The sequence below is a fragment of the Caloenas nicobarica genome, chromosome 30 (genome assembly GCF_036013445.1).
Source record: "Caloenas nicobarica isolate bCalNic1 chromosome 30, bCalNic1.hap1, whole genome shotgun sequence".
NCBI classification, from domain to species: Eukaryota; Metazoa; Chordata; class Aves; order Columbiformes; family Columbidae; genus Caloenas; species Caloenas nicobarica.
In genome coordinates, this window is record NC_088274.1 from 2,166,104 (window position 1) to 2,177,564 (window position 11,461).

Genomic DNA, 11,461 nt, shown 5'->3' on the forward strand with positions numbered 1-11,461 from the left:
ACATACATGATGTGCATGCTCACATCTCATCTGTACAATGCAAACTCGGACTGCTGAACTATTCATTCAGTGTCCCTCCATGGAGGGAAGAACAACCTCTGTGGGTGAGAGGCCAGTGCTGGAAATGGTGGCTGTGAGGGGTCAGCGCATGATGATTGACCTGAGGCTCCTTCCTCAGGGTGTCCAGTGCACATGGCACAGCCCAGACCCTGCTCTGCTGGTCCTGCAGGTCTCTGGCAGGAGGCCTGGCTGTGAGAGGACACTGCTGTGTGCCCAGCCCTGCACACACACACTGTTTAGCTGTGCCCTGGTGTTTCAACCTGCAGGCTGCTTTCTTGTGCATGTCCTTAAGAGAAACTTGCCCTTATAGAAGTACTGTTCCGGAAGTCAGTTGTTTCACAGAAGTGCCCATTGCCTGTCCCTGCCTGCGCTCACAGGACTCACACACAGCAGGACGGTGACCAGGCTGCCAGAGCACTCAGGCCTTGCACCAACACAAGGGATGAGAAGGAGAGTGTGGGAGTGGAACGAGAACAGCTCTGGAAGGCCAAGTGCTGGTGCTCCCTGGCAGGGCTGCCAGGCTGGACTCTTTTCCCCTCCACCCATGCACAGGAACTGCAGCTCAAAATAGGTCTTGGAGGAAGAATCTCACTGAAGTAAATACATGCACAGCCCTTTATTTCGTTTAAATACACAGAGAGCATGGCTGCATATCTACACAGCCAGTGGGTTCAAAAGGAAAGGCAGACAGTGAATTAAAAAGGGGATGACAAAAATATCATGGCTGATTAAGAAATAAACACCACCAACACACATACACACAAGTCTGAGCCTCTAATGAGTTATATTAAAATTGTTATCTGTTGAAGAGAAGATGACGGTAGTTTATTATTTTGGAAAGCATCCCACCATTAGTTTCCACAGGGAATCCTTGAGCTCCTGGTTCCTCATGCTGTAGATGAGGGGGTTCACTGCTGGAGGCACCAAAGAGTACAGAACAGACACCACCAGATCCAAGGATGGGGAAGAGATGGAGTGGGGCTTCAGGTGGGCAAATATGACAGTGCTGACAAACAGGAAGACCACGGCCAGGTGAGGGAGGCACGTGGAAAAGGCTTTGTGCCGTCCCTGCTCAGAGGGGATCCTCAGCACGGCCCTGAAGATCTGCACATAGGACAGCACAATGAAAATGAAACACACAGAAATTAAACAGGCACTAAAGACAATAAGCCCAACTTCCCTGAGGTAGGTGTCTGAGCAGGAGAGCTTGAGGATCTGGGGGATTTCACAGAAGAACTGGTCCAGGGCATTGCCCTTGTAGAGCGGCAGTGAAAATGTACTGACCGTGTGCAGCAAGGAATAGAGAAACCCAGTGGCCCAGGCAGCTGCTGCCATGTGGACACAAGCTCTGCTGCCCAGGAGGGTCCCGTAGTGCAGGGGTTTGCAGATGGCAACGTAGCGGTCATAGGCCATGATCGTGAGAAGACAATATTCTGCTGTAGCACAGAAAAGAAAAAAAAAGAGCTGGGCAGCACATCCTGTATATGAAATGGCCCTGGTCTCCCAGAGGGAATTGGCCAAGAACTTGGGGAGAATGGTGGAGATGGAGCCCAGGTCTAGGAGGGAGAGGTTAAGCAGGAAGAAGTACATGGGGGTGTGGAGGTGCTGGTCACAGGCTATGGTGGTGATGATGAGGCCGTTGCCCAGGAGGGCAGCCAGGTAGATGCCCAGGAAGAGCCAGAAGTGCAAGAGCTGCAGCTCCCGTGTGTCTGAGAATGCCAGGAGGAGGAACTGGGTGATGGAGCTGCTGTTGGACATTTGCTGTTTGTTGGCATGTAGGCACTGTTCAAAAAAAAGAAAAAGCAACTTAAAATTAGGACAGACTCCTCTTAGCAAAGCCACACCATTTTTCATAGATATCACCCCAACTGAAATGCATTTTCTTCCACTGTTGTGTGCTGTCTGAGTGTGCTGTGAGCAGCAGGACCTCTGCCCGTGTACTGCCAAGCAGCCAGGTTTGCTCTGCTGCAATGGGGAGAGGGGAGCTGGTTTGTGACAGCTCCCATGTTCACACAGAATGGCAGATGTAATCCACCTTCAGTGAAAAAGTTTAACATCTGTTCTCACGACTATCAAGGGCTTGGGCTGGAGAGAAAATAATTACCATGTCTTTTTAAATATTTTATCTGTGTTTTTTTATTTTCCACCACCACATTAGGTGAGCGGGTATTTTCGAGGTAGAAATCCTTCTTTCTGTGATTTAAAATGTGAAGAATCTTGAGACAGACAGGCAAAAAGGCTCAGCTTTGTCTGGCTCAGTGCAGAATCAGCAGAAGTGTCCATCAGGATTTTACTCATCTGTCCTGTGCTTCAGCTTTTGCTGCCTTGAAAATGACTTCAGACACAATTTAATCTAATTAATCCAAACAACTGGACTCATACTAGAGCAGAAGAACCCTTTTAGAAAGGGCGGACCTGCAAACTCTTCTCTGTCCCAGCCCAGAGGTGGAGATGTGATGGAGACAGCAGGACATGACCCCTCACCAAGAGAAGCAAAGGATTCTGGCAGGAGAGTGCGGACCCCAAGGAAAGGCTCAGCACTCCTGGGATCCTACAGCAGAGCTGGGCCTTTCTGGGGTCAGCTGGCGAGCCCAGCAGGACAGGCAGAGCAGAGTCAGGGCTCCTGAAGATGGGATGTGCTAAAGAGACAGTCCGATCATTGCCCAGCAGACAACACCCAGCAGCCACCCGCAGAGAAGGAGCAAAAGAGCTCCTGAACAGCCCCTGCTCTGCTGCCTGGAGCTGTCCCTGCCTGCTGCTGTGTCTCTGTCCCCAGGTCTCCTCCTGTCAGTGTCACAGACCCCATCCCAGCCCCTGTGTGCTCACCTCTGCCCCGCAGACCCCTCCCAGCAGCCGGCACTGCCCAGGGGCATCTCTGTGTGGGCCAGCTCTGATGGGAACACCAGACCAGCCCTGATGAGGCTGGAAGTCATCCTGATGCTGTTCCTGATGCTGTCTGGACGCTAGGGTGTGTTGATTTCTGATACTCACAGGTTTATGCACTGCTAAGAGTAACAGATTTGGAATTTCAGTGCCTCCACCTGAACTGAGACATGAGTTTCTCTGTCCCATTGGCCACATAGATAACTGAGAATGTGAGACTGATAAATAGGATCCTTCTCTTTCACAGAGCCCCTGTCTTGCTGTGCTTCAAGAGTCTCCTGGGAATGTCCTAAAGTGATCTGGAGCTGTGAGCAGCCTTGACTCACTCAGCACTCACTTCATAGCAGGACCCTTCCCAGCCACACGCTGTTCCTACCCCCCAGAGCTTCTCCCCTCAGTGTTGCTGGGATCTCCCCGGGCAGGCTGAGCGCTGACCCTGGCAGGCGGCAGAGTCCCTGCCCCGGCACAGCCCTGGGGTGCAGGGACCCTGCTCTGCAGGACAGCCCTGGGCAGCCCTGGGTGCTCACCCAGCTTCACAGCTGTTTGAAATGGCCTGACAAGATCCCCGTCCTTACAGATCCCACCAGCTGTGGCTGTGCCAGTTTTAGGAGATGCCTCCATGAGTTCCAGCTGCATTGCCCTGCACCCAGAGACTTACCATGGCAAGGGCTGCAAAGATTTCTCCTCCAGTGAGCTCTCAGTCATCCTCCCAGTCCTGACCACCTTTAACCTCTCTCTGCCTTGCCCGTCTCCCTGAGATCCCCAGGCAGAGCCCTCAGCCCTGCTGCGCTTTGCAGAGGAGCTGCTCCTGGGCAGAGCTGTCTCTCTGCAGCGCTGCCGCTTGCCATGAGCTCCCTCTGTCCCAGGAGCCCAGCCCAGCTCAGCAGCACAGGAGCAGCCCAAGGCACTTTAGTGACCCCTCTGGTGGGTTTGGCGCTGAGTCCATGAACCTCAGACCCTGGAGGAAGTTGAAGAAACCTCTCAAGAAGTCCAAGTCAGATTCAAACTCCAAAGTTTCTCATAATGTTAATGGGTCCCACTGAGGAACACTACTGAGGAACTGACCCCAGCGTCTGGTTAGAGAAGGAAACTGGAGGCGGAGATGACACATCAGGAAAAACAAGGTGAAGGTCTCTCTGATGATCAGGAAACCTGGATGTGTTTCATTAACCAAAGGGCCAAGCCCTGACCCCCAACCCTGGGAAGGCAAATCCTGTCCCTCCCATGTTGCAAAGGGCTCTTCCTGAGACAGTGTGATGTGGGGCTGTGCAAGGCCAAGGGCAGGACTATGGTCCAACACCTCCCAGGTTCCTGGCTGGGGACAAGGAGGCCATGAGGCCCCTGTGCTGTAAGGACAAGGTGTCTCCTCACAGGCATCAGAGGTGGAGACAACAGCCATAGCTGAGGGGAGAAGGAGCTCATGTCTGTTGGGGGCTTTCAGCCTCTTTACATCCGTGATCATCTCCACGACAGCCTGTGCTATGCTGTGGCATGACCTGCACCTCTTTCCCTGCAGGCTGGAGACATTCCCCCTGCTGCCCCACCTTGCTCTTGACTGAGCATCTTCCTTCCTTTGCTGATCTCTCTCCATCCTCCCCAGCTGTTCCTTGAAGCACAAAGCCTTGGGCTGATGCAGACTCCCTCTGGGTGACCTGCTCCACCACAGCACTGCCCTTCCAGTCACATTCCTTTCTCTGCATGTCCAGCTGGAACCACCAAAGCTAAACTTTGTGGCATTAGTTCTTTCTCATGCTCTTTCCCACTAAGAAGAAAACCTCCACCATCTCTGAAACCACCCTTCAAGCACTCTCAGGCTACTCCTACACTGCTGCAGCCTCCCCAGCACTGCTGGGCCAAAGCAGCCCAGGTCCCTCGGCATCCCACACCATGTGCACAAGGTCCTGAACCCTGCCTTGGCAGAGCCCTACACTCTCCAGTTCCTCCCTAGCTCTCCAAACTGGGAAGCCGCACACTGGCACACACCCGTGTGTGTGGGGTCACACCAGTGCTGAACTGAATGGGATGAGAACTCCAGGTGTCTGGGTCCCCACGCTCCTCCTCATGCAGCCCCGTGTGCAGCTGCCTTGTTCATGGTGAGCGTGCAGCACGGGCTTGTGTGGCGGCCCTTCTAGTGCCCAGGCCCTTCTCCTCAGGGTCCCTGCTCAGCGTGTCAGGTCCTGCTCTGTCCTGGTGGATGGGGTTATTCTCCTGCCCCCATAAAGCTCATTCAGAGCTTTTGGATGGTGGAATCCCAAAGTTTCTCAAGGTCTGGACCCTCCCTGGACTGAAGATCCATTTGTGGTCAGCTCTTGATGTTTACCTGCAGATGGCTTATCCTGATGAGGGTGTCTCTCCAAAGATAACAGCATGAGGATTTTCAGGGCACTACAAACAGCCCCTCCTGGAGAAACTGGGGGGTCTTGGGGGTCTGGTGCTCATCATGCCAGAGGTCTGGACTCCGAGGGGAAGTTGCCCTTTATGTGAGGGAGCAGTAGGAATGTGTGGAGTTCTGCCTGGGGACAGAGAATATCAGCTGAACAGCTGAGGAGTCAGCATGAGAGGGCAGAACAACATGGGCAATGTTGTGGTGGGTGGACATCAGCTACAGACTCACTGATGAGGAAGAGGAATTAGATGTGGCTTCCTTCGGACAGATGAAAGAAGTCTCATGTTTGCAGGGCCATTTCTTCACAGCAGACCTAAGATATCTCAATATCTGCAAGGTACCAGCCATGCAGGAGGAGTTTGGAGCTCGTTGACAACATCTTCCTGACACGGGTGACTGAGGAGTCAGTGAGGTGAGCTGCCCTGTGGGACTTCACACCTACAAACCAGAAAGAGTTGGTCAGGGATGTAACAGTCAGGGATGAGAAAGGAGACTTGAGGCTCCTGGAAGATGATAACAAGGCAAAGAGCAGGATTTCAGGAGAGCAGGCTTTGGCCTGCGGAGGGACCTACTTGGGTCCTATGGGGTATGACCTTGGTGTCTGTAGCGTGTTTTCTCTCACATTTCCTCCCTCCTCTCTCCCACCTGCTGTTGTGCAGCGTTTTTTACCCTTTCTCAAATACAATATCACAGAGGTGCTGTCAGCATCACTGAGTGGCTCAGATTTGTCAAGGAGTGGGTCCATCTTGGAGCCAGCTGAAATCAGCTCTGTCTGACATCGGTCAAAATCCTGTTCTCTTCTCAGAGAGGTGTCAACTGTAGCACAGCCACATTCAGCCCAGTTCCAAGACTTGGCCATGTAAACCCAATACAGGGTGACAACGTGTTGGATTTTACAAACCCCTTGACCATGAAGAAGAAATGGAAAAGATGTTTCAGACCACGGGCTGTGTAGATATGCAGCCATGCTCTCTGTGTATTTAAATGAAATAAAGGGCTCTGCATGTATTTATTTCAGTGAGATTCTTCCTCCAAGACCTTTTTTGAGCTGCAGGGACAGTTCCTGTGCATGGGTGGAGGGGAAAAGAGTCCAGCCTGGCAGCCCTGCCAGGGAGCAGCAGCGCTTGGCCTTCCAGAGCTGTTCTCGTTCCACTCCCACACTCTCCTTATCATCCCTTGTGTTGGTGCAAGGCCTGAGTGCTCTGGCAGCCTGGTCACCGTCCTGCTGTGTGTGAGTCCTGTGAGCGCAGGCAGGGACAGGCAATGGGCACTGCTGTGACAGAGCTGGCCTCAGAACAGCCTTTCCAGATGGCAAGGTGATGTCCTCAGGGCAGGGCCTGAAGGTTTATGTCTTCCTACAAAGTTTCTCTCAAGAACATTCCCATTACAGTGACTGACAGATTGAAAAAGCTAAAAACTGTAGGCCTGCAGGTCTGGGGCATTCAGCAGTGTCCTCTCACAGCCAGGCCTCCTGCCAGAGACCTGCAGGACCAGCAGAGCAGGGTCTGGGCTGTGCCCGTGTGCACTGGACAACCCACGGCAGCTGCCCCAGGGCATCGTCATGGACTGGCCCCTCACAACCACCATTTCCAGCCCTGGGCTGTCACACCATCTTGGAAAGTTTGTTCATGAATGAGCAGGTCAGCAGTCCATGTTTGCCTTGTACAGAGGAGAGGACAGCATGCACATCATGTACGTGAGCAGAAATGCCATCAGCTATTCTTTGGGGTTCCATGAATGCCTTTGAGACAGACAGTGTCTCAAGGTCACCTCATGTCCTTCCCTCGGCCTTGCACACCCACATCCCACGGTCCCAGGAAGAGCCCTGAGCCGTGTGTGAGGGACAGGATCCCCCTTCCCATTGCCTGGAGGTCAGGGCTTCTCCTTTCTGCTTCAGAAAGCAAACCAAGGGGTTTCTCAGCATCAGAGCCACCTGCACAGGGCCTTGGCCTCCATGTCATCACAGCCTCCAATTATCTGCTCTAACGAGTCTCTGGGGAGGCTTTGTCAGGAACAGCCCTCAGTGGGGCCCATTAATGCTTCAAGGAACTTTGGGGTTTGCTTTTGCCTTCGGCTCCTTGAGAGCTTTGTTGAATCTCGTCTCAGTAACTGATGTTCATGGACTCAGCCTCAAATATACCATGGGCCCCAAGCCCTCAGAAGCCATGTCTCTTCCATCATTTTCCTCAAGTACTGAGGACTCGTAGAGCTAATTAGAGAAGCTTCAGGGGAGCAGGTAAAGAGGATATTTAGAATAAGGAAGTCGGACAGGTGGGAAAAGCAGTACCTTGAGGCCAGACACGGGGTGGACATCCTTGCTCCTCACCTCTCCAACTTCCCTGTTTTGCTCATTGGCTCCCTGGCAGTTACATCACTTTTCTTTACATCAGATTCTCCACTCAAGTTGGCACCTGATTGTTACAGCTTCTCTCCATGAATTACTTCATGCTTTCCTTAGAGATCTGGATTTAAATAGGCACAAAGAGGCTTTTTTAATTGGCAAAAGCAAAAAAGATAATGAGAAAGAAAACACAACAGAACATAATGAACAATAAAATATACTCTGTCGTTTGTTTAAGCCACTTCCAGTGAGGTCCATCACCACAACTGAAGAGTTGCCTACAGGGAGTATGAGAGTGACAGCTGAAAGACAATTCAGCTTTACCTGCCTGAAGCTCATAGCAGAGAAAGGTGACAGGCTCTGAATGAGCAAAGAGTGAGAGGAGGAAGAACCTCTGGAGAACAATGGAAAGTGCAAATGTCCAGACAGGCTTCTGAAGAGACGACTGCGGACATGGTGGGTTGAATAAGGACAGGTAGAAACACCTGGATGTTCAGGGGGATTAAATACACAGTCTCATAGGCAGAGTTCTGGAAATACAAGCACAGGGTAACTACAATATTTCTTCTCCTGCAATTCATACATATTGTAAAAATCCATGTTTTGGCAGGACAGAAATTCATGGGCATTTTATTTATTTAAAACATTGAATCATTTCAGCTGATGAGTGAGTTGTGGTTTTGTATGGTTTGTTTGTTTGTTTTTTGAAGAACTGAGAGCAGTTCTCATGTTTTCAGGCACAGCTCCATGGTCTGACCATAAGCCCCCAGTGCAAACCTCCAGAGCCCCCAGGGTACCTGAGGTATCTGCCTGGGACTGGCAGTTATCAGACAGCACTGACAGAGCCCTGTCGCTTCCATCATGTACATCTGTTCTTCAACAATTGTACGCTTAATTAGATAAGTTTCAAGGGTGTAGTGAAGGAGGAAGGTACAGAAAGAGCACTTAGAAGAAGTGATAGGAGAATTCTCCCATTGATATTGATGCAGAGTGTCCCCTGAGGAGGTGTGGACAGGAAGGAGCAGCAGTCTGCCTGAGGTCCATCACTGTATGGAGAACCTGCTCCTCACCTCCCCAACCCCGCCATGTCTCTCTGTACTCTTGACTGTGCTAGTGGAAAATATTCATCCATATGACACAGGTAAGGTTTACATTCCTCCCAGACATCTCCTCATCTCCCCAGTTAGCCCAGAAAGAGACAAACACACACACACACACAAATGGGTCTGGGATGGACTATTCTTGAGCTCGAACATCACAGAATCATAGAATATCTCGAGTTAGAAGATCCCCATAAGGATCAATGAGTCCAGCTCCCCGCTGCTCGCACAACCACGTAACATTAAACCACAAGACAAAGAGCATCGTCCAGACACTCCTTGACCTCTGACAGGCTGGGAGCCGTGACCACTTCCCTGGGGAGCCTGTTCCAGTGACCGACCACCCTCCAGTGAAGAACTTCCTCCTAATGTCCAGTCTGAACGTCCCCTGACGCAGCCTCATTCCATTTCCAGCTGTCTTGTTCTCACTGGTCACCCGAGACAGGACATTGGCCCCTCACCTCTGCTGCCTCTCTGAGGAAGGTGCAGACTGTGATGGGGGCTCTCCTGCTTTTCGTTAAAACAAGACTAATTCTCTTTTGGTGAATTTTCCTTTCAGCTTAAGCTCTTCTAAGTAACTGCATATTTCTGCAGTTGGACGCATGTTTTTCAAACACTGTCTGCTCCAGAGCCGACAACGGCCAATATTGACAGTTTTACTGAGCTAACAGTAGGGCTGGTATGCAGAAAAGGCCTAGGACTAGATCTTATTGCTATAGCAGCCAACATCGCTGGTGAATCTCTTATGTCGCATAAGTGAGGGGGTTGTACTTGCAGGGCAGGTTGGACAGAACCAGTGACGCCAATTGAAAACCGAGTTGTTCCATGCCATCCACGTCATGCACAGTTTAATGCTGGGAGATCACAAGGGTCTCAGGCTCTTCGTGCATGGCCGGCATCTCAACAGGAGCCTGCCCGTTGTCCTGCCTGCAACCCTGATCCTGGTTCCAGTCCTTGCATCCCTGAATCCAGTTCCTGTGCACTGCCGAGTCCAGTCCAGGACTTCCTGATGTCTTCCCTGCAGCCTCTGCTGTGACACCAGCCCCTGTGGCAGCATTTTGGCTACTCTGGGAAATACAATATTGGTTTTGTATATTTTGCCTTATTTGTCTCATTATTAGTATTACGAGGAAAGTTTTAATTTTTGTCTTGTTTTGTTTTATAAATCTATCCAACTTGTAAGTCTTTCTCCCTTTTCCTCCTTTTCCCTTTCCTTAGTGGGGAAGGGAGTGTGGTCAAGAGAGAACATCAGCCACACTTTATTGTTGCCACTGTGCTCGGCGCTGGTGAGGCCGCAGCTTGAATCCTGTGTTCAGTTTTGGGCCCCTCATCAGAAGAAGGACATTGAGGCACTAGAGAGAGTGCAGAGGAGGTGACAAAGCTGCTGAGGGGCCGGAGCACAAGTGTGATGAGGAGCGGCTGAGGGAAGTGGTGGGTTCAGCCTGGAGAACAGGAGGCTGAGGGGAGACCTGATCACTGTCTACAACTGCCTGAAAGGAGGTTGGAGCATGGAGGGTGTTGGTCTCTTCTCCCAAGGAGCAAGTGAGAGGACAAGAGGAAATGGCCTCAAGTTGTGCCAGGGGAGGTTTAGACTGGAGGTCATTAGGGACATGGGTTAGTACTAGAGTTGGGTTATGTTTGGACTCCATGAACCTGATGGTCTCTTCCAACCAAAACGATCCTATGATTCTATGGAGAGATGATCTGAAGGCAGGCTAGCAGCAGACCCTGAGGCTGTGCCGGGGGTGGGCACATCTGGCTCCTCCCAGCAGGATTTTGGAAAGTCCCTTCCCAGCTGTGAGCGCCAGGCCAAGGGCACAGGGCAGAAACAGCCCCCACCCCTGAGGGCCCTGGCCCCCAACTGGCCTCTGTCCCCAAACTACTCAAACTGCTGAACAGGCTCTGCCTCTACCTGAATGATCTTCAGTTTTAAGGAAATGCCAAACAAACGTGTACTTCTGGATGAGGATGGAGCAGGTTCAGGTCCAGGGCTGCTGCAGGAGCAGGTGTCTCCAGCACAGACAGGCTGGGGGGACCTGTCGACCTCGGCACCCCTGGGCCCCACCATGGCCCAGTTCAGCAGCCCTGGGCCTGAGGGCTCAGCCCAGGGACAGCCCCACAACCAGGCTCAGAGCGGTTCCTGCTGCTGCCCCGAGGGTCACCAGCCCCAGTCAGCCCTGGGCCAGAGTGCAGGTGTCTGAGCTGGGCTGAGATGGAAGGGGCTGGAAAACAGCTCATCGGGAGGAGGCGATGGAAGAAGGTGCAGCGTGTGTGTGGCAGCGGGGATGAACTGACACCCTCACTTTGGTATCTGGATCAGTGCTGGGCTTGCACATGGACTAAGCCCCAGCTCAGAGCACAAATTGCTGTTGCCAGCCCTGGGTGCCAAGCGCTGTTGCTGCTCTCTCCTCCCTGGTGCCACCCAAGCACACGACTGCCCTGCCTGCTCCTGCCTTGGGGTTGGGAAACTCGGGGTCAAAAGGAAAGACAGACTCATGTGGTTATGTGATCTCTGAAGTGTCCTGAGATTGCTTTGCTAATCACTCTGTAACGGTTCCTGAGCTATTAATTCGATTATAGGCACAGAGAGGCAAATGAGGCATGAACCAACTTTCCAGTTAAGGTGTCCTTCTTAGAAAAAAACACACTTCCATTTTCACATTGGGAACACACTGAAAGATGGACACTGAA

The 11,461-nt window shown here is 51.9% G+C and overlaps 1 protein-coding gene across 1 annotated transcript; it reads right to left on the reverse strand.

Annotated features, from left to right (window-relative positions):
- Window positions 1-888: 888 nt before the first annotated feature.
- Window positions 889-1,818, reverse strand: LOC135999913 (olfactory receptor 14A16-like). The gene has a single exon (XM_065653489.1). It carries the CDS (start codon window positions 1,816-1,818, stop codon window positions 889-891), a length of 930 nt encoding a protein of 309 aa, XP_065509561.1.
- Between the last annotated feature and the right edge of the window lie 9,643 nt (window positions 1,819-11,461).

What these genes read in the sequence shown, in the direction of transcription:
- LOC135999913 (XM_065653489.1), bottom strand. Translation starts at nt 1,818, where the DNA reads ATGTCCAACAGCAGCTCCATCACCCAGTTCCTCCTCCTGGCATTCTCA.